The sequence below is a fragment of the Carassius auratus genome, chromosome 43, assembly GCF_003368295.1.
Source record: "Carassius auratus strain Wakin chromosome 43, ASM336829v1, whole genome shotgun sequence".
NCBI classification, from domain to species: Eukaryota; Metazoa; Chordata; class Actinopteri; order Cypriniformes; family Cyprinidae; genus Carassius; species Carassius auratus.
The window spans coordinates 301,742-325,823 of record NC_039285.1 but is presented as its reverse complement, the minus strand read 5'-3'; the positions used below and the strand labels follow the sequence as shown (position 1 = coordinate 325,823).

General features: G+C 41.4%; 2 protein-coding genes across 3 annotated transcripts in view; one reads left to right on the top strand and one right to left on the bottom strand.

Annotated features, from left to right (window-relative positions):
* The first annotated feature begins 15,243 nt into the window (after window positions 1-15,243).
* LOC113061344 (hepatoma-derived growth factor-related protein 3-like) lies at window positions 15,244-19,511 on the top strand. Of its 2 annotated transcripts, none has more exons than XM_026230383.1 (6): window positions 15,244-15,618; window positions 16,369-16,445; window positions 16,567-16,705; window positions 16,774-16,926; window positions 17,560-17,697; window positions 18,607-19,511. In XM_026230383.1, exons 1-6 carry the CDS (start codon window positions 15,535-15,537, stop codon window positions 18,631-18,633), a joined length of 618 nt encoding a protein of 205 aa, XP_026086168.1. In that variant the 5' UTR covers window positions 15,244-15,534; the 3' UTR covers window positions 18,634-19,511. The 2 variants fall into 2 exon arrangements, with proteins under 2 accessions (XP_026086168.1, XP_026086167.1); XM_026230382.1 differs by having other exon boundaries at window positions 15,246-15,618; window positions 18,604-19,511.
* A 2,623-nt stretch (window positions 19,512-22,134) lies between these two features.
* Window positions 22,135-24,082, bottom strand: part of LOC113061204 (fibronectin type III and SPRY domain-containing protein 2-like) — a 4,158-nt gene continuing 2,210 nt past the window's right edge. The window contains exon 8 of the mRNA XM_026230251.1: window positions 22,135-22,160. Within this exon, the coding sequence (XP_026086036.1) occupies window positions 22,135-22,160 (26 nt within the window). The remainder of the gene's footprint in view (window positions 22,161-24,082) is intronic.

Sequence of the window (24,082 nt, the reverse complement as noted above, 5' to 3'; positions counted from 1 at the left end):
GATTTTGATCAAACTTCAAGGGTCTGTTCATTGGATGATGTCAATAGCATATATGTGACAATTAGGAGTCAAAGTTATAGCACCATAAACTGGCAGCAGGAAGTATGACATTTTCAAAATGCTTTGAATTTAACATCTTATTTTTACTTTATTTGCTTCAAACTTCAAAAAGATTTTTGGAAAAATCAGGCATACATATGAATTAATGCATACTCCTTTTAAGAGAATCAATACATTCACACCAATTCACACCACTGTTATCAGCATGATGCCAAGATACTGAAGATGCTAAACTGCAAGCAGATTTTGGATATCTTGAAGGGTGTTGCTGTGCCAATTTATCAAAGTAACAGTAAATAAAGTTATTTTCTTACATCTTTAAAGTGCATTATCTAAACACTTCAAAACTTTTTACACATGGAAAACAAGTCATTATGATTAAACATTAATTTACAATGATCTATGGCTAAAATAAATCTAAAAACTATAAAGCGCTTGAGCTGACATGCTGTGCTGTGTATGTAATAGATTGACAAGCAAACAAATACACAGAATAAGTTTACATGTACTATACTGGTAATATAGGTTTATATAATTATTTCATGAATGTTTAATAATTTTTAAAATGCTTATAGATTGTTAAAGGTTTTGGTAACACTTTACAATAATTTGTTAATGCATAACTAGCATGTACTAACAATGAAAAAATATGTTTACAGTATTTATCAATCTTTGTTAATGTTAGCTAATAAAAATCGTTGTGTTAGTTTATGGTAAATTAACTATAAATTGTAATTGATGTAATTGTAAATGTTGAACATAATATTAACTGAGCTTATTTTATACACTTTTACGTATATATAGTATATAGTAGATGTTCATGCTGAAGTGAATTTATGCATTACAACAACACAATTCAGTAACACACATTAAAGTTCAAAAGTTTGGGGTAATTTCTTTTTTTAAAGAAATTAATACTTTTATTCATCAAGGATGCATTAAATTGATCAAAAGTAAAAAGCATTGTCATTTCTAATGTTACAAAATATTTCTATATCAAATAAATGCTGTTCATTTTAACTTTATATTCTTCTGTGAATCCTAAAAAAAATGGATCACAGTTTCCAAAGCCTTGGTGAGTAGAACACACTTATAAAAAAAAAACAAACAAAAGGAAAATCAGATCATATAGTCAAAGTTAGAGCTGCACTTTTTTCCCAGGAAACAAACAGATTGTTTAAAATTTTACTGAATGGAAAATATGTCACCGTCATACAGTGTAAATCTTATCTTTTTAATAGACATAATCAAATCAAAAAGGTTTTGCTAAAAAAAAAAAATCACCTGTACTCACATAGCTGAATGTCGAGTAAAGGTAAGTAAGCAGAGTGATGAGGATGTGTTTTTGTTTTTTTATCTTTTTAACCACATCAATCAGACCCTCTGCTGTGTCCAGCCGAGCCCACCAGGACCTGCCAGAACCCATCACACACTCTGATAGACACAAACACACACAGAGAGAGAACCCGTCATACACTCTGATACACACACACACACACACACACACACACACACACATTTGTTTTTGTGAAAATTGTGTTCATCCCATAGGTGTAATGGTTTTTATACTGTAAAAACTGCATATTCTATGGCCCTACACCCTAACCCTCACAGGAAACTTTGTGCATTTTTACTTTCTCCAAAAAACTAATTCTGTATGATTTATAAGCGTTATATAAGATACAGATCCCCTGTAAAGACCTTGTCTCAGAGGAGCACCAGGACAAGACCACAGGAAACAGATGATTCTTCTGCACAATCTGACTTTGCTGCAGTCTGGAATTGAACTACTGGTTTCGTCTGGTCAGAGGAGAACTGACCCCAACTGAGCCTGGTTTCTCACAAGGTTTTTTTCTCCATTCTGTCACCGATGGAGTTTCGGTTCCTTGCCGCTGTCGCCTCTGGTTTGCTTAGTTGGGGTTACTTCATCTACAGTGATATCATTGACTTGATTGCAAATAAATGCACAGACACTATTTAACTGAACAGAGATGACATCACTGAATTCAATGATGAACTGCCTTTAACTATCATTCTGCATTATTGACACACTGTTTTCCTAATGAATGTTGTTCAGCTGCTTTTATGCAATCTTTTTAGTTTAAAGTTATATAAATAAAGGTGACTCGACTTGACTTGACTTGACACACAGAAACCAGCACACACTCTGATACACACTCACTGAACCTGTCACACACTTTGATAGACACACACACACACACACACACAGAACCCATGATACACTCTGATACACACACACACACTCCAATACACACACACTGAACCTGTCACACACTTTGAAAGACACACACACACACACACACAGAACCCATGATACACTCTGATACACACACACACTCTCTCTTTAACACATACACACATTCAAACACAAACACTGAACCACTGTCTGCAGTCATGTAAATATCCTCTGTCCAGATTTTTTCTTGTGCGTGAATACGTACTGGAGTAAGCATACATTAAATGTATTTTCTAAAGGAAAATAATTGATCATGAATTTAAGAGAAATGTATATTTACTATAATTTTTCATGTAAGTGAAACAATGATTCTGAGTGCTTTGTTTAGACAGAGTCTCGTGCATGAGTGCTTCAGATTCAGAATAGATTCATTGTGAAATGACCCAGTCTCATAAAGCAGTTACAGTCTCCTAGATAGTTTCTGCTTTTGTTATGATTGTGTTGTGTTTATATATGTGTGTGTGTGTGTGTGTGTGTGTGTGTGTGTGTGTGTGTGTGTGTGTGTGTGTGTGTGTGTGTGTGTGTGTTTCATGCTGCCCGTGGCCTCGCCTCCATCTCAGCTCTGCTAAAAAACATGAGTCTGTGACCTCTGACCTTTGTCTGCTTGCACACTCACCGTCAGGAAGCTCAACACAGTCCAACAGCGAGTTTCCAGCACTCACATCAATTCAGCTTAAAGACAGAGAAAGGTAAAGTCATCCAAGTTCAGGAAAAAAACAAAGATCACAGCGAAGGGATTGAGGGAGAAACAGATTTTAGAGTCACACTGCAGCAGCTCTGAAATGGAGCCTCTATTCATGCGTTTGACACCTGCATCACAGCTCTGTTTACTGGCTGAAGAATCACAGTTATTCTTTTGACAAACTTCCATTCAGCTCAAAGAACTTTAACTGGTCCTATTGATCCATATCATCTAGCAGAGGTCAGAGGTCAGAGGTGCTTCGGATCACACAGACTCCGTGCTACATTTTAGCCAGTCGTGTGCTTGGATTGCTATGGAAACACTGTTATTGGCATGAGCTTTTAGAGCTAAAACCCTAGACTTGTTTTCTTATAAGTGGTTCCCGAGTGAGAACAAAAGGCTTGACCAGAGATGTCTGTGCTCCACAATGAGCTCCGAGCATCTGATGTGTGCCTTTTGAAAATGCCCACCGTCTTTTGAGGAGGATCCATCTTGAAATCATTTTGAGCAACATGTTTCACTTCAGTCCAAATGTGTCAGGTCTGCTATAATCGCTTACATTTATCACTTCGAGGATATTATATGATTTTTGTTACCAAGTGTCTTCTTCTCTAACATGTTATTAACAGACTGGGGGAAGAAAACAATGCGTTTCATTCGATATCAGAATTCAGATGAAACAACACAAGAATGTGTTACTGAAGGAGTTGATGATGTTCAATGACCTCTCTTACATGAACTCTGAATTATCATGTGACGCAAGGAAGTGCTGATCATTATACTTCATATACGGTTGTTCAATAGAAACTAAGCTAGGATATTATCATAACAGAAACGAAAAAGTCCCCCATCCCTGTAAAATACAATAAGACACGTTTGAAGAGTCTTGTGGTTTGTAGAAAGAAAATTTTGCACTGTTACAGGAAGAAACTGATTATAATTAGATATAAGTGATCTGCCTCTGAAACAACCTTGCTGTTTTGACTGTAAAGAACATACAGACTCCTGTGTTGTTGGACAAAAGTCTGTGCAGGATGATGTCATCATTTTTACTGATGGAGAGACAATGCAGAATTGGTTTTAATATTATTAGTCACTATTAGTATAAATGTTAAAAGGGTCCTATTACGCTCTTTTACAAAGCCTTGATTTTGTTTTGGGGTGCACTATAACGGGCTCTCATACTAGGTTGTTTGAAAACACATTACTTTTCACATAGTTTACATTATTCATTTACATTTAAATGTACATTTATTCATTTAGCAGACGCTTTTATCCAAAGCGACTTACAGATGAAGACAGTGGAAGCAATCAAAAACAACAAAAAGAGCAATGATATATAAGTGCTATAACAAGTCTCAGTTAGCTTAACACAGTACATGTAGCATGGGATTTTAAATAATATGATAAATAAAAAGAAAACAGATAGAATAAAAAAAGAATAGAGCAAGCTAGTTAGAGGTCTTTACACATACACACATATATATAATTGCATAATAAATGAAAAGAAAAATTGAATACAAAAAGATTATAAAGGTAGTTAGATTTTTAAAGAATATAATTAGAATATTGAGTGTTAAAGTTAGAGGGTCAAATAAAGATGGAAGAGATGTGTTTTAAGCCGATTCTTGAAGATGGCTAAGGACTCAGCTGCTCGGATTGAGTTGGGAAGGTCATTCCACCAGGAGGGAACATTTAATTTAAAAGTCCGTAAAAGTGACTTTGTGCTTCTTTGGGATGAACAATCAAGCGACGTTCACTTGCAGAACGCAAGCTTCTAGAGGCACATGAGTCTGAAGTAATGAATTTAGGTAAATGGGTGCAGAGCCAGTGGTAGTTTTGTAGGCAAACATCAATGCCTTGAATTTTATACGAGCAGCTATTGGAAGCCAGTGCAAATTGATAAACAGAGGTGTGACGTGTATTCTTTTTGGCTAATTAAAAATCAATCTTGCTGCTGCGTTCTGAATTAATTGTAAAGGTTTGATAGAATTGGCTGGAAGACCTGCCACGAGAGCATTGCAATAGTCCAGCCACAGAACAAGAGCTTGAACAAGGAGTTGTGCAGCATGTTCCCAAAGAAAGGGCTTGATCTTCTTGATGTTGAATAAAGCAAATCTGCAGGATCGGACAGTTTTAGCAATGTGGTCTGAGAAAGTCAGCTGATCATCAATCATAACTCCAAGACTTCTGGCTGTTTTTGAAGGAGTTATGGTTGATGTGCCTAACTTGATGGTGAAATTGTGATGGAAAAATGGGTTTGCTGGAATCACAAGCAGTTCTGTCTTGGCAAGGTTGAGTTGAAGGTGATGGTCCTTCATCCAGGAAGAAATGTCTGTTAGACAAGCTGAGATGTGAATAGCTACCGTCGGATCATCAGGATGGAATGAGAGGTAGAGTTGAGTGTCATCAGCACAGCAGTGGTATGAAAAGCCATGTTTCTGAATGACAGAACCTAATGATGCCATGTAGACAGAGAAGAGAAGTGGTCCAAGAACTGAGCCCTGAGGCACCCCAGTAGTTAGATGCTGAGACTTGGACACCTCACCTCTCCAAGATACTTTGAAGGACCTATCTGATAGGTAAGACTCAAACCACTGAAGTGTGGTTCCTGAGATGCCCTTTGCCAGTAGGGTTGATAGTAGGATCTGGTGGTTAACCGTGTCAAAAGCAGCAGACAGATCAAGCAGGATAAGTACTGAAGATTTGGATTCTGCTCTTGCCAGTCTTAGAGCTTCAACAACTGAGAGCAAGGCCGTCTCAGCTGAATGTCCACTTCTGAAGCCTGATTGGTTGCTGTCAAGGAGATTGTTGTGTGTGAGAAATGTAGAGACTTGTTTGAACGCAGCTCTTTCAATTGTTTTTGCAATGAAAGGAAGAAGAGAAACTGGTCTGTAGTTCTCTAAAAGAGATGGGTTGAGGTTGGGTTTCTTAAGTAGTGGAGTTATACGTGTCTGTCTAAATGATGAGGGGAAAACACCAGTGTGGAGGGAAGTGTTGATGATGTGAATGAGTGCAGGTATAATTGCAGGAGAAATTTAATTCATTAATGAGATTCGGGAGGAGCGCGTCAGATACTTAGCCTAATCAACACAGGTGGACCATAATCAAGTAATCAATCCCATAGTATAAATATCACTGACTTACCTCTATCCATTGACGGTTTATCAGCATTTTGGTCCGCATGCATAGCACCATGTACCAAAACCGAGATTCCTCGTGAGAAGACTCATCCAGCTCTTCCTCAGCCCCATCACTGCAGCCAGCCGGCTCCAAGGCCACCCCTTCCCGTCGTGGCAACCAAATCGAGCCCCAGGCTCCAACACGCGGGCGCGGTACGGCGAGTGCAGCTACTCGCATCCCAAGACGCCTAGGCCTACCTTCGCCGCCTCCGGCGAGAACCGCGGCTAACTCCCCCGCGTCCTCCTACCGCTCGACCAGGCCTACGATACCGCCACAACACAGGTGGACCATAATCAAGTAATCAATCCCATAGTATAAATATCACTGACTTACCTCTATCCATTGACGGTTTATCAGCATCCCTCCTCCACCCCATCTCCTCACTTCAAGTTCACTTTATAATAGACGGGGGAGGGGGGGTACTCTAGGTTCGGGCCATTCCCGAGCTCGGAGCCCTTCCCCGGACAGCATGCCAAATATGCATACCATACCTCAGCTAATTATATGTAAGCGTGAACTAGTGAAATGGCTTGAAGAAGATGAGATGGAATAGGATCAAGCGGGTAAGTAGTAGGGTGATTAGAAAGGATGAGTTTTGAGATTTCTGCCCCAGAGAGTGAAGAGAAGGATGTAAATGAGTGTAAGTTTGCTGGTGATATGAGCTTGAATGATTGTGGTGTGGAAAACTGTGCACTAATGTGTTTAATTTTATTAATGAAAAACGTTGCAAAGTCGTCAGCTATTAGAGACAAAGAAGTGAGGAAAATGTTTTAAAAAGCATGCAATTTGCCCAACACCCTTTCAGAAGCTCTAAGCTTAGAACGGTGTTCGCGTAGAACATCAGATAACCAAGGGGCAGAAGGGGTGTTACGAGCTGGCCTGGAAGATAAGGGGCAAACAGTGTCTAAACAAGATGTAAGAGTGGAGCAGAAAGTATCGGTAGCACTGTACGCGTCCAAAGATGCAAACAGTTTAGGGGAAGGAAGTGAAGATGAAACCATTGCGGATAGCCGGGAGGGTGAAAGTGTGCGTAGGTTACGTCGAAAGATGACATGTGGAGGGTAAGTGATGTGTCAGGGACCATGTTGAGGTTAAGAGTGAGGAGGAAGTGATCTGAGGTGTGCAGTGGAGTAACCAGAACATGATCAGTAGAGCAGTTTCGTGTATAAATAAGGTCCAGTTGGTTGCCTGATTTGTGAGTAGCAATAGTTGACACTCGGTTGTTTATTCCAGCACCTCAGTCTGGCATGAATGGCTCGAATAGTTCCTGTATCAAATGAAGGCCCGCTTTCTGAAATATGAAATGTGCTGTGATAGGTTAGCTTCGCCAGTGTGTGTTGTGATTGGCTCCCCTCGGCACCTGTCAGGAAAGTCACACCCCTTACCACAGCCACCTGCTTCAGTGTGAGTACTGCATCAAAATCAAATCAATTTGAGCGCTGTTTAAACACAGATGATGGTAACCACTCTATGTTTGTCTGTCTTGAGAAAGCCAGCGTGTCTTCAATGTACTGATAACACTCTTTGCCTTCTCTCGTGCAGCTCAACCGGGTCTCATCCCATTCGTCATTATTTGTGACATTACAAATCCCGGAAAATATGGGTTGAAGTCCAAACAGCAACATTACAGACTAACTAAAGTTGAAAAAGTGAAAAAGCATAATAGGACCCCCTTAATGTATGCTTTATAAAAGCCTCCCTCTATTTCTCTCTCACACATGGACACACAGAGTGGTGCAACTGAGAATATTGCCTGTTTTTCCTGCAATTTCCAATTCAAGGACGTTGGGAAGAAGTTCTCGAGGTCAGCGAGAGAGTGAGTGTGTGTACCAAACAGACTAATCAGAGCAGCATCCCCTCAGAGGAAACTACATGCACAGGTGCTGCACACACACACACACACACACACACTCACGGCCCAGAGACTTTGCTGCTCTTTTTACCCACACTGCACCTACTGCAAACAAATCAGGTGAGAGTTGTGCAAAGTAGAGGGAAGACAGGCCCCGAGACCTCATGGACTCAAGGTGTGTGTGTGTGTGTGTGTGTGTGTGTGTGTGTGTGACACTGAAGCCGGACTCACGCTCATGTCGGACGCCGCTGATCTTGCAGTCATCATTTATTCATGCTGAGCGAGGCTGAGCGGTTGCTGTTGCTCGCTGCTGAAACCCGTGGCTCAACATTCAACAACTTTACTCAAATTGTGCCTGATCTGCCCATTTAATAATGCATCGCTTGGTTTTTTGTTATGTTAAAAAGCTGCTTTTGGCTCTGTTTGCAGGACCGTAATGCCGTGTGACACTCGCTCCCTACAGTCCCGCCTGTGGCCCGGAGACAGGAACACCGCTCCAGTGATTGACAAGGACAAAAAGAGGTGTGATCCCATTTAGGATTCTGAATCGTCAACCGCAGCAATGGGAGACGGGAATGACAGCTGGGACTGTAACTTTGAGCGTGAGAGGTAAGGACTTCAACGAGACGATCGTGATCACAATCCAGGAATGCGATCAAGGCAAGAAAATCTTGTGGTGAGGATTTTAATTATTTATCAGGACACTGTGTTCTGTTCTTACGAGGAAAGTGTTAAAGCACCAAACTCTCATTTCTATACACACGTTTCCTTATTGGCTTTAGCTTTCATACGCTCAAAAGTGCAAACATTGACATTTTAGCTCACCAGCAGATTTAAATGTTTACCTTCCCAACAATTCAGAAATCAAACTAGTCAAAACAAAACATGAGAAATAAACCAGATTATTAAACTTCTTTGATTGAAATATATTTATTAATAATTCTGCATCACTGAATCACTTTGTTTTACTGCAGTCAATGGTTGTTTGCAGACACCGTAAAACTAAAATAAAAATAAATGAAAAACAAATTCTCTGAGACTTCTTATAGCAAAAATTATTATTATTATTTATTTTTTTGTAATTTCCTAATATTGTTCACTTGAAAGATTAGCAGATGGTCTGTCCATCGCACATGTTTTATTCTGTACTCATGGGATGTAACAATTCACTCAACTCACAATGCCATACAATTCCCCATACTGATTTAAGACAAATTATAAATTAAAAGACATTTCTCAAGATGAAGGCAGCAGTCCAGAACACTGAATCTACTCGCTAATATAAAGTTCACCTCAAGAATTAGCAAAGTGGCATCAATGAATTTGAATTTAGGTGTTTAGAAATATATATATATATTTTTTCAAAAAAAAAATGAAACTGAAAACTGCACAATTCACTATTTTCAGTTGTGCATATACACTAATAGAAAACTGTGTTCAAACTGTAAAGATGTTTCTAATTTGTGAGGTTTCTTTATCAATCAAAAATGCCAATATTGGCTAGTGAGTTGATATGTGTTACTTGCCATAGATTATAATTTCTAACCCTACATACAGCAGTGAAATATTACTTCTGAAGTGATGGGATTCAGCCTGATGTACTTCTGATGAGCCGCAGTTTTAACGAGAGCTGATAAAGTCATGTACATTAACCACTGAGTGATCATGTGTCTATGCTTTAGTTTGTGTCGAGGTCCAACAGGATGCTGTTTTACATCTGAAATCAAGAGACGGACAAGATTCAGCTACACATATGCTAAGCATAAAGCATTAGTCATTCTTCAACATAAACTGGAGATCACAGGAGGAAAACACGAGTAACACCAAGCATTTCATTAGTGACAGATATACCTGAAGATGACAGCAGATCACGTCTGCTTTACTGTCGTCCCTTTGTTTTTCTGTAGTACTTCTCTTATACTGATATAAAGATGAAAGATGTAAAGGTTAGATTAATGTTGTCTGGTTACATGATCATGGTGTTAGGATGATGATGGCCAGAACAGTGGCTCTATTCAAATGTACAAGCCCCCGGTGCTGGAAAATTAGCACCTGTCATGCGCCAAGCCAAGTGTTAAGTGCAGAAATTGTGGAGGCTGGCCGCTGTTTCCGCAGGCGTTTGGGTGGCAGTGCGGCAGGAGCTGAGGGGCATCATGGCAACTGTTATTTACTGGTCGTCTGCCTCATTTCCCACAATTCACTCTGGCTGTGTTACACGCACTGAGGGGCTGAAATCCCTCCGTGTCGAGGCTGCAGGGTAAAAAAGACGACAAACATTTAGATCATTTATTCAGGGAGTGTGGTGTCATCCTCTGGCCGTGATCGTGTTGTTCCCTCTGGTGCGGCTCCGACACTGGGATTTACAGCAGCATAGAACTAACTTCACATGAAAGCACAAACACACACAGGGCCACTGCATTACCTTTTTAAATATGTTAAGTCTCTGAGAAGATGATAAATTTAACTCATATAATGAGCATAAAATCGCTTGTTCTATGTAGTCTAGCACAAACAGCAGCATCAGTGAAACAAAAAAGCATTTACTGATTTTGATAAAAGCACTAAAAACACATTTACAATAAATGTATGAGTAAACGGCAAATGCACACTTCATCTGTATTCCTTTGGATTCATATCATGTGTCAAAGTGGATTCATTTATCAATTTAGTTTTCCAGTCATAGTCATTTATAATTGGGTCTTCATCTCCACCTAGTGGAAAAGTGAGGAATTACAATTAATGGTCAGAGTATTTAAAAAACTGCTGATTTTCAAGCACAACCATCTCTAGAAGGGTTAGAGAGAATAAAATATAATAAAATATCCAGTGAGCGGCAGTTGTGTGGACGAAAATGCCTTGTTGATGTCAGAGTTCAGAGGTCAGAGGAGAATGGGCAGACACATTAGAGATGATAGAAAGGCAACAGTAGCTCAAATAATGTCTCGTTATAACCAAAGTATGCAGAAGACCATACTCTGAGCACACGACACACCGAACCCTGAAACAGATGATCCACGGCAGCAGAAGACACACAGAGTGCTGCTCCTGTCAGATAAGAACAGGAAACATAAGCTACAATTTACACAGACTCAAAATTGTACAAAAAAAGATTGGAAAAATGTTCTCTGGTTTGATGAGTCTCGATTTCTACTGTGACATTCAGATGGTAGGGTCAGAATTAGGCATAAAGAACATGAATTAATGGATCCATCCTGCCTCTTCTCAATGGTTCAGGCTGCTGGTGGTGTAATGGTGTGGGGGTATTTTCTCGGCACACTTTGGGCCACTTAGTACCAACTGAGCATTGTTCAAACACCACAGCCGACCTGAGTACTGTTACTCTGGTTTATGACTACAGTGTTCTCATCTTTTGATGAATACTTCCAGCAGGATAATGCATCATGTCAGAAAGCTTGAATCATCTCAGACTGGTTTCTGGAACATGACAATGCGTTCACTTTACTCAAATGGCCTGCACAGTCATCAGATCTCAATCCAATAGAGCAGCGTGTGCTGGAATAGGATATATATAAATATATATATTAGGGGTGTAACGGTTCACAAAATTCACGGTTCGGTTCGATACGATATAGTGATGTCACGGTTCGGTTCGGTACGTTTTAGATACAGCAAAATGTAAAAACATCTCAACTTTTCAGAATGCCGCAAGTGCACCGCGGGTCATGTGACAAGAACTAACCAATCAGCTTCATCCTTTCCCGTAACAACGTTGAAAGCTCAGCCAAGATGAAGGAACAGCTGATCATAGTTGTATATGGATTGCAATTTTGAAATAAATTTAGTAGCAGAGCTACTGCAAGCGATTTTTAGAGCTGCAAATCCATTTATCTTTTGCTGAAATTTCCGCGTCTTCATGGAGAGAGCACGTCATTGTTGCTTAGCAAAGACAGACGCCTCATGAGCGCTTCTGCCCGAGCGCTTTGGAAAGGAGGAGAAAGACGCGCTTAGCGTTTTCCACGCGTTTTTAGGAGCGATATGTGACCGGTCCCTAAGGCACTCGCTCACTCAGCACACGCTGAAGGCTCATTGCAAAATGTCTAATGCATTTAACAGACCAGAAATAGAAGATCCTCCAATAACCAACAGGTCTGGTGTTTGGGTGAACTTTGGATTCCCTGTTGGAGAATCCTGTTGGAGGATCTTCTATTTCTGGTCTGTTAAATGCATTAGACATTTTGCAACGAGCCTTCAGCGCGTACTGAGTGAGCGAGCGCCTGACTGAGTAGCCTAACATAAACATATAAGTTGGTGTTTTTTTCTTCTTCGGGGGTGTCAGGGGCGTTGCCTGTTACGTCGTTTGGGTTATTGGGCTACCCTGTTGAACGCATATCATTATATTTCTTTATATATATATATATATATATATATATATATATAATTAATTAGTCCAACGAACCGTTCGGTACATAATGCGTACCGCGTACCGAACCGAAAGCCTCGTACCGAACGGTTCAATACGAATACGCGTATCGTTACACCCCTAATATATATAGCAAGAGCTGATCAACTGTTGGCTGATCTAAGGTCAGCAGGTCAGGAGAGAGAAAGACATGAGCTAAGGTTTCTGTTGTTTCTTGATGACAGTTCTGTCATTCAGAAAACTGATCTCTAAAGTCATTTATTTCATGGAATATATCAGCATATCCATACAACCCTAAAGACTGCGATTGAGTTGTTCTGTTACATGATTTTGTTGCAATTACAAGTTATTTTAATTTAGTGAAAGTCTGTGAACTTATTCACAGAAACACTTTGTGTGCTTGTCTTAAACTGCCAAAGATGCATTTGGAGCAACAGATTGTTGAGGATCAGAACGATAATGAATCCTGAAGCTTGTTTTACATGTGCAAAAAAATGCAGAATCTGTGTCAAGTCAAGTCAACTTTATTTATATAGTGCTTTAAACAAAATACATTGCGTCAAAGCAACTGAACAACATTCATTTAGGAAAACAGTTTGTCAATAATGCAGAATGATAGTTAAAGTCAGTTCATCATTGAATTCGCTGTAGATGAAGTGACCCCAACTAAGCAAGCCAGAGGCGACAGCGGCAAGGAACCGAAACTCCATCGGTGACAGAATGGAGAAAAAAACCTTGGGAGAAACCAGGCTCAGTTGGGGTCAGTTCTCCTCATCGTCATCATCAGAATACTCCATCTGCCATCAGATGTGCAATCTTTGTTATATGAAGCGATGGGAACACATTTCGTAAGCGAAGAAAAAAACAATAATGGCTCTATTCAATAATTCCTTTGTCAACGGTCTCCTCTGTGTCACAGTATATAACCCCGATTGCACGTCTGATGGCAGATGGAGTATTCTGATGATGACTTTTCATAATTTGTATAATTTTTCATAATTTTAGGTAAACCGGAACCGGGAACACTTCACATAACACCGTACTTGCTACATCATTAGAAGAATGGCATCTACGCTAATATTAGTCTGTTTCTCTCTTGTTCCGAGGTCACCGTAGCCACCAGATCCAGTCTGTGTCCAGATCAGAGGGTCACTGCAGTCACCCGGATCCAGTACGTATCCAGACCAGATGGTGGATCAGCACCTAGAAAGGACCTCTACTGCCCTGAAAGACAGCGGAGACCAGGACAACTAGAGCCCAGATACAGATCCCCTGTAAAGACCTTGTCTCAGAGGAGCACCAGGACAAGACCACAGGAAACAGATGATTCTTCTGCACAATCTGACTTTGCTGCAGACTGGAATTGAACTACTGGTTTCGTCTGGTCAGAGGAGAACTGGCCCCAACTGAGCCTGGTTTCTCCCAAGGTTTTTTTCTCCATTCTGTCACCGATGGAGTTTCGGTTCCTTGCCGCTGTCGCCTCTGGCTTGCTTAGTTGGGGTCACTTCATCTACAGCGATATCATTGACTTGATTGCAAATAAATGCACAGACACTATTTAAACTGAACAGAGATGACATCACTGAATTCAATGATGAACTGCCTTTAACTATCATTCTGCATTATTGACTCACTGTTTTCCTAATGAATGTTGTTCAGTTGCTTTGACGCAATGTATTTTGTTTAAAGCACTATATAAATAAAGGTGACTTGACTTGACTTGACTTTTCATACCTTTTATGGACCTTGACACTGTTATTTACTTGGCAGTCGGGACAGTCTCAAGCCTCCAGGTTTTCATCCAAAATATCTTAAATTGTATTCCGAAGACGAACGGAGCTTTTACAGGTTTGGAACGACGTGGGGTTGGAACGAAGTGATTAATGACAAACTTTTCATTTGAGGGAGGAGTATCCCTTTAATACTGAGTGCTCTGCAGATCTGTGGACTGACTTTCATTCACTTGAACACAGATGAGCAGAACAGACAAAAGGGCAGAATAAGATATTTCACAGAAACTTTGTTTGCATATTTTCCACAAGACAAAATAATAGCTGAATTTATGTAAAAAATGAACCTGTTCATAAGTTTAGATAAGCTTGATTCTAATATGTGTGATTGATGATTCTAACATTTAAACTGCTTGCTGTTCCTCAGGAAAACCCTCCAGAAATTCATTGGTTTTCCAGCATCTTTTGTGTATTTGAAGCCATATTCCAGCAGTGACTGCTTGATTTTGAGATCTATCTTTTCACACTGATGACAGTTAAGGGGACTCATACACAACTATTACTACAGCTTTAAACACTCACTGATGCTCCAGAAGGAAACACAATGCATTAAGAGCCGGAGTATAAATGTATTCATATAAAATGTTGCAGATTCTGCATAAACTGTATGTCCTGAGTGTTACTGAATTCACTGTGAGGTGAAAACACTTGTTTCTACATCACATTTGCTCCCATTAAAAGCATTTAGGGTTGAGTATTGTGTTTGTAACTTGTGGTTTGTTCAGTCAGTAAATCTGTTGCTGTGGCCTTTAATGATTCTCCACAGCAGTACACTGCACACATTAGCCTCTATTTCTCCTGATGAGAACAGATTCGTTTCAAAACTTCTTTTCAGTATGTTTATTTCAATTTTTGTCCTATTTTTTTAATTATGAGATGTAAGTGTCCTATTGAGAGTATTTCCAGGAACCCGTCAGAGTGAAATTGTTGGCTAAAATAGCCTATTGTTAACTGAAGGACATTTTTATTGCTGTCCTGGTTCTTTTTGTTTTTCTTTCACATTTAAACAAACTCAAGCTGAATTGAAACACGTGCTGTGTGAGTTTGTCTGCAATCAAATGAATGCTCCTATATTCGACAGAATAAAAGCCAACAGAATTGGGAAATAAAACGTTCCCTAACATTACACTACGAAGGGATCGGGCTGTAGTGTTTAAGGAGGAAGAAGACGAGGGAAGAGGTGTTTCTCCAGGCCCTATCTCCTCTTTCATTATTTATTTCCTTATTAACTGCGATCAAAACATTGATGGTCGATCCTCCGCCGCTGAGCTCGAGACCCGCGGAACATCGTGCAGTCTTTCACATCTGTCTGTGAGTGTGTGTGTCGCGATGGCTCGCCCACGGCCCCGGGAATATAAAGCTGGAGATTTGGTTTTCGCCAAGATGAAGGGATACCCGCACTGGCCGGCGAGGGTGAGTACGGGCTGCAGCCGAGCGGAGCGGCGCGGAGGCCGGTTACCGGAGCTCGGAGCGGCCGCGCTGCACACTCGAGCGGCTCCATCTGCGTACAGATAAGAGGAAAAACGGAGGGAAAGGAATCATAATGCGTCAGTAAAAGCATCAGACGCGCGGATCGTCGGCTCCTAACGTGTTTTATGTGTCGTGTGAAATGATCCGCTCGTTCTCGTGGTTCGGGCGCTGCGTTATTTCAGACGTTTGTGGAGTTCTTGAATCTCGGGACGGGTCTGGTTCGGAGTTATTCGGATGTGTGCTGGATCTGTTGGTGTGTGTTTGTGTCGCTGGGGTCGGTTTTGGGGAGCAGCTGTTCCTCATCTGGGCCGTGAAGCGCAGTTCGACCCGAGCTCGAGCGGAACCGAAACCATTTCATCCAGAACCGCCTGAATGACGTTCATCCGAGCTCGAACCCGTTCCGTTCCGTAGCGTGTGTGTGAGAGACGATCTAGGCCCAAAATATCTTCCTTTCACAAACCAGCCCACCATGTTCTCAGATCAGTGCTCTTATAGAGATCCACAGTGCTTCCTCAAGTCTTCATTAAAGAGAAGAAGATGTAAAGATGTAGAGCGTCTGTTATGTGAAATAATCTGTAAAACTGGACCAGAGCTGATCTGTAGGGTTAATGGGTGTAAACCTATCTAAAACACATACAGAATAAAGTTCCTGGCCAATGTGAGAGTTGAACTGTTTCCTCCTGATCGTTCCAGATCGATGAGCTGCCGGAGGGAGCCGTGAAGCCCCCAGCTAATAAATACCCCATCTTCTTCTTTGGAACCCATGAGACGTAAGTCGTGTGTGTGTGTGTGTGTGTGTGTGTGTGTTTGGGATTTAAATGATGTGGTCCTGTGTGTTAATGACGGACGGCTGTGTGATCAGACAACATGTGTGTCTCCTGCGTCCCGTAGCGCCTTCCTGGGCCCTAAAGACCTGCTGCCCTACAAGGAATATAAGGACAAGTTTGGCAAGTCAAACAAGAGAAAAGGGTTTAATGAAGGCCTGTGGGAAATAGAAAACAACCCTGGTGTCAAATTTACTGGTTACCAGGTGAGTAGAGCACTAGTATGAGCTCAGATGAGCACGAGTGTGTCCTGATCCCAAACCTGTGCCTCCAGGTGATGCAGCAGCAGAGCTCATCTGAGACGGAGGGAGAAGGAGGGAACGCAGCCGACGCCAGCAGCGAGGGAGACTCCGTGGGAGAGGAAGAGGAGGGCAAGATGAAGAGCGACAAGGTCGGATCCAAGCGGAAAAAAAGCGCATCCTCAAAGGTACTTGAGCATCCTTTTAACCCATTTCTGTGAGTCTCATATCAAGTACATTTTTATAGCACTTTTCAGAATCATGTGAACATTGAGCAGCCGAAGATGACCGGGGCAAAAGTGAAACCCCATCAGGTGTTTGGGTAGAGGAAACCGAGCCTGACTCCAGCCGTGTGTGCGTTGACTATATAAAGTGCTTCAGCCGTGTTAAGAATGAACATGTTCCCTTGAGTTAATGCTAAAGGTCACTTCAGGCTCCAGGTCAGTAGGGGGCAGAATGTGCACAGGATCACTGTCAACTGGTGTCAAAGAGACAATAGAAAATAAACACATCATACTGAGTGTTCGAGATCAGACACCTCTGTGTTTATCCCCTACATCCACAGTCCTCTGCTCAAATGAAATGGGTCCGTCTCTCTGTTGAAGCAGCACAGGAAGTGCATGTGGCTTTCCTGACAGAGTTTAGCGCTGACTGCTTACATCCCTCTCACTGAGCCCTCACTTAGCAACAGCTGTTGCCTAGCAGCAGAGTCCTGTGCTCACGTGTTTAGTGAAGGTTACCGAGCTGCTAGATCAGTGTAGAGGCCTGGCGCAGGACGGCGATGTGAGAATGAAACTGTTTTCACTCTGATGTTCTCCTAGATGTCTTCCAAGCTCTCCAGGAAGGGTTCGGATGAAGATCTGGAGAAGGATGGGAAAGATGAGCAGAAGAGTGGATCAGAGGCTGGTGACCATGACAACAACATCCTGAACTCTTCAGACAAGACGTGCAGTCAAGGGGTAAGAGTACTGAACGTGAAGATCTTCTGTTTGACTTCTTCAGCAGCGACGGCATCCAGTTCATCTGATGTTCTTCTAGAACCACACTATACTCTATAAACACACAGTAACAGCGATAGCTTGACAAGGCTAATTACAGACTAAACCTAAACCTGTGTAACACAGAGCCACGTCTGTCATGTTCACTGTCAGTGTGTACGCTCACATGCACAACAGTAATCTGATTTAACATGATTAAGACAATGTAAACAGAGATTTCTGATTACCCTAATCCTGATAAAATCATACTCTGAGTAAACACAAATTGAATTTAGACGTGTAGAGTATTCCTATTTTAGTCGCATTATTGAAGTGCAGTATAATCATGTTCACACTTTAATCACTCTATTACCGTCGTGTAGGACTTTTCACCACAGGATACACACCGCAAACAAAAGAGCAAGAATGCACATCTGTATCCTTCGTCGTCTGTTTGCACGTATAGCATGACACATAATTAACTGCACTTGAAGCTTTTATAAAATTAAACCTGAAACACCCCAAACTGAATAATACTTAAGATGATCTGTATATTGATATGTGAAATTCTGGAGGAAACGTCGGATGGAACGTAATGACGCGCCATTAATCCGTGTGCTATAACATGTAAAACAGGAAGATGGAAGTAATCTTCTAAAAGCATCTCATGTAAACCCTAATATTGTCTGATTCAGAATAAGGTAAATAATCAGGTTACTGACGTCCGTGTAAACGTACTTCTGGAGTCTGTGACGAGCTCCCGGATGAACGTGACGTCAGGGTTGGCTCAGATGAGGAATAATCCTCGACTCGACTGGTTTTCCAGCATTAGAGCGAGAACACGGTCCCAGCAGAACGAGTGTTTGACGCTGCTCTTCTCTCTTTCAGCAGAATCTGTCGCTGCGGGAGGATCACTAGACGATCACTGGATGATGCTCATCATGCTGATTTGTGATATTGCATCTTATTACGCTGAGCGCTTACAAACCCCTACACATTATTATCTGGTTCAGTCAAACACACACACATACAGTAAAAGAAACGATGTCCAGAAGTCACACAAACGACCTTCTTTCATTTCTGCTGTTCAGGGTTTAGAGGTTTAGCTTTGCCTTGAACCCGAACCGTTCCGATCTCAGTCATTCCTCTCATTCCTCTCATTAACGCGTCGTGCTAGAGATTGCTTTCTTTTGCAATGAACAAACACACTGTAGATCAGACATTCTCTGTTAAACAACTCCGCCATATTTCATGCTTTTATCAGAGAAATAACGAGTGGAAACTGTAGAAAACGTATGAAGTATTGTGCACAAGCAGAGGTATCTCTGTAAGATTTGATTTGGGTGTAGATTGTAGGAGCTCTGTACTATTATCCCGATGCTAGAGATACTGCTCATCTTTTAAAGCGTGAGATATGTTCGTGTGTCAGTGGGTTGGTTGTTTTCTAGCCGTTCTAGTGGCATGTTGCTTCTGTTTCCATTCCGTAGTTCTGATGTTCTTCTGTCTGTCGTTTCATCAGACGGCGCTGATCCGGTCTTCTTCTTGACAGAAACTTGCCCTTGATTTGTTCCACTTTTTTTCTCTTATCTTTGTTTATATAAAGAATATATTATATTTATTTTTGATGACAGTAGATGACACATCTGTGGTAAATTCGCACTCTCCAATGTGGTTTTAATTTCGTTTGGATTTGTATTGCCCTCATCCATGTTGCATTTTCAAGGTTTGTAGTTACATGTAAACTGTTTTCCTGTTTATTGACAAGAATTTTACAGAATAAACTCATTGGAATGCAAGTGGTTTTCTGTCGTTGTCTGTTCTCTCTGCTCTTTCCTCAGGTGTTAAATCTCACTCTTTAGGGCACCTACAGTGTCATCTTATTAGTGGGCGTCTCCGTGTGAATCCTGGAATATTTGTTTCTCTGTGTCAAATTGTTTAATGTCACCATCAGAGCCACAGTAGTTTCTCCTCATATGTTCTGAAGCATCTGATCTCTCTGATTGATCAAGTGTCCAGTGGTTCCTCTTTTCCTCGAGCGATCCTCAGATGCTCCCCGAATGTGGCTTATATCATCTTCACACTAAAGTGGCCAAAGGTTGTATTGATTTATCAAATCATTCTTATTTAATGCACCAGAATTAAATTTTGGCTGGTATCTTCTGAAGTGTTTAGCCTAAAATAATGAGACTGGTCTTTTATGTTTTTTGGGAGTGTCTGGGTCATTTTACACATTAGTAGTTGTTTTCTGTAAAGTGAGGTGACATATCGTGATGAAGCTTGATTATATGTTATTAGTTTATGTATTTAAAGTGTACATATAAGTACAAAATATTTTTTTTATTGGTTTGATATTGCCTTGCCACCAGTTTGAGCTTCATTGTAAGCATTCTTGATCAAACGATTAGGCTCAGACCATCATCAGACATGATGGTAAAAAGCTGTAATGTTTTTCTGTTTTATATATATATATCTCTCAAACTATTCTTAATTATGGTTTTTCCTACAGATGTGTCACTCTAGTGCAGGTATGTTAACATTGTAAGCTTTCCGCAGTCAGGATGAAATGTTTAAATATAAATACTAGACTATATATCAAGTCCCTGCTAAAAGGCCTGTTTCTAGAGCGTGTTAACATGAGATTGTTCATCCCTCATCAGCTGGTGTCGCTGAGACCTCGGCTCCGTGCACTGGTTCTGCTGCAGGGTCCCCGTTTAGGAAATGTTCCCATGTGGTGCAGAGATGAACTCAATCATGCTGTTTGTAGAAGAAATGGTATTCAGTGTAAGGATAAAAGAAACTCAGATACTTTGATCTCCTGAGAAACAGACAACACACACATACACAGCATCTTCGACAGGAGACCTCCTCTTCTTCTCTCCCTTCACCGATGCCTCCTTCTACTCAATCTGCTCAAAATGATCACATGAAAATGTCAATGCACGTGAACGAACACTCACGTCTGGTATCATTTGAATTGTCTCAGGACGACTGGTACCAGCACTGGACACCTTCCCTGGACCGAGTGCGTGGACTTTACAGTCAGCATTAGGAGCCTTTTTATACATTGGTATTTGTGCAGTAGTCATATTTACAGTCGTGTATGGCCAGTGTACTACATTATTTCTCCACTCCACATTTATGAAATGACGTGTATATTTCAGTCTCCTGTTCATCTCAGATTAATTTGAGAAACCTGATAGAAAGTTCATGATAAGCTGAAAGGATTGATGAGTCTGAAAAACAAACCATGTTTTTGTTCTGCAGTTGATCACAAGGATGAGGTTGATCCACAGTCTGATCGTCTTTAATATTCTCAGGAGAACTTGATGTGTGAAAAGACTGCATCTGATAGTGATGTAAAGACCTTGTGTCAGAGGAGCACCAGGACAAGACCACAGGAAACAGATGATTCTTCTGCACAATCTGACTTTGCTGCAGTCTGGAATTGAACTACTGGTTTCGTCTGGTCAGAGGAGAACTGACCCCAACTGAGCCTGGTTTCTCCCAAGGTTTTTTCTCCATTCTGTCACCGATGGAGTTTCGGTTCCTTGCCGCTGTCGCCTCTGGCTTGCTTAGTTGGGGTCACTTCATCTACAGTGATATCATTGACTTGATTGCAAATAAATGCACAGACACTATTTAAACTGAACAGAGATGACATCACTGAATTCAATGATGAAGTGCAATTTGTATTATTAACACACTGTTTTCCTAATGAATGTTGTTCAGTGCTTTGACACAATGTATTTTGTTTAAAGCGCTATATAAATAAAGGTGACTTGACTTGATGTAGTGAAGCAGTTGAGTTCTCTGTAATGAACAGCGGAGCAGATCCAGACTCGTGAAGTGGGTGGAGTTCAGTGGTCGTTCCACTAGATGGCAGTGCAGTCCCAGAAATGTCAGTATCAGCACAATCCCTGTAGTAGACTGACATTTGTTTTAGTGTGGTATTAATTATATAGACGTGTAACACCTAGTCCAGATATTAAAGAGAGCAGGAGGTGAGTTTGTGTTATTCCACATTATTTCATACAGTATTGAATGTATGTAGAACAGCATTAATTCAATAAAATGGTAGTCATGTTGGAAAAGTCAAAGGCCAGAAAGCACATGTGATTTCAATCTGAAACCATTTGATTTGATTTTATCACACACATTTACACAACACCACAGTCTCTACTCATTTTCTTGTAGTTATTTATTGTATGTAATGAGACTGTAGATGTTTGATTCTTCTGTGCTTCTGCTTTTCCTTCCAGTTGACTGTATTTGTGTGACGAGCTGCTGCCTGAGGCTTAAAATGCTGCTTTAGAGGATAAAAATAGATGAACATCAGCCACACACACACACACACACCTAGACACACTCTCCTCTCTTACTGGAGCACACACACACACACACACACACACACACACACAGTCAGTCCTGACATGGGTCACACTGTGCTGCAGGGAAGAGAGAGATGGACAATGTTTATTTCCTTTGCCTCTATTTCAGTGTTTTATAATATGTTATTCCTTTCAAGCGTATATGTTATATCTTCCTCAGCTTCTGTTCACTGCTGTGGACTCTGTGTTCTGCTCTTGCTCTGAGACGGATCAGACGAGGGCCGCTCGTGGAGCAGCACGTGTTCGTCTGGAGTCACGTGAGGCCCAGAGCTGTCACATCACATTCACACACATTCACACTCGCTCCAGTAGAGCTGAATCATGTCTCTGCTCAGACACAGAGGTTCACTCTTTACAGAACGTTTCCTTGTTTTCTCTGAGATGAAAGTGTTTGTAGGCAGCAACAGAGAAATCATGTTTGTCCACCAGCCTCATCCTTTATTCTGATTTGCTTTATCCTTAGGAATTCTGCTGTGTAATTAATTCATGTCTGGTATTCAAACTGATTTTAAGCAGACTATATAGTGTGTACTGAGTAAGTCTGTACTAACCAGAGAGGTCAAGAGTTTCTTGAAGCCTCATGAAATGGATGTCAGACCTTTAAACCCTACTGTGATCCGCCTCCAGCAGTAGTGACAACTCATCAAGCCTCCACACTCTCTCTCTCCTCTCTCTCCTCTCTCTGTCTACACACACACACACACACTCTCTCTCTCTCAAACACACACACACACTCTCTCTCTCTCTCACAACACACACACACTCTCTCTCTCTCAACACACACACACTTCTCACACAGCACAACAACTCTTCTCTTTCTCTCTACCAAACACACACATACACCTCTCTCTCTCAGACACACACACACACACACTCTCTCTCTCTCTCTGCAAACACACACACACACCACTTCTCTCTCTCTCTTCTCTCAAAACACACATACACTCTCTCTCTCTCAGACCACACACACACACACACTCTCATCTCTCTCTCAAACACACACACACACACTCTCTCTCTCTCTCTCTCTCTCTCAGACACACACACACACTCTCTCTCTCTCAGACACACACTCTCTCTCTCTCTCTCAACACACACACACACTCTCTCTCTCTCCAGACACACACACACATACACTCTCTCTCTCTCAGAACACACACACACACACTCTCTCTCTCTCACACACACACACACACTCTCTCTCTCTCTCTCAAACACACACACACACACTCTCTCTCTCTCTCAAACACACACACACACTCTCTCTCTCTCACACACACACACACACTCTCTCTCTCAAACACACACACACACTCTCTCTCTCTCTCTCTCCTCAGACACACACACACTCTCTCTCTCTCTCAGACACACACACACACTCTCTCTCTCTCAGACACACACTCTCTCTCTCTCTCTCAAAACACACACACGACACTCTCTCTCTCTCAGACACACACACACACACACTCTCTCTCTCTCTCTCTCAAACACACACACACACACACTCTCTCTCTCTCTCTCTCTCAGACACACACACACACACACACTCTCTCTCTCTCTCTCTCAGACACACACTCTCTCTCTCTCTCTCAGACACACTCTCTCTCTCTCTCTCTCTCTCTCTCTCTCTCAGACACACACACACACACGCTCTCTCTCAGACACACACACACACACACACACACACACACACACACACACTCACACTCACACTCACACTCACACTCTCTCTCTCTCTCTCTCTCTCACACACACACACACACACACACACACACACAGACACAGGAGATCATTTGAACAGCTTTATTTACAAATGGAAGTATAATTCCACCAAAGAAAGGAATGATCAAACAAACATCGCACACTAGATCAGAAGCCGACGCCGTGGTCAGTAACGTGACCTCTGGCCGTGAGCGCCGGAGTTCCGTTCATTGCGGCGGTCCGGGAAATGATGCCCGCGGGGCTCGTGCTGACATATT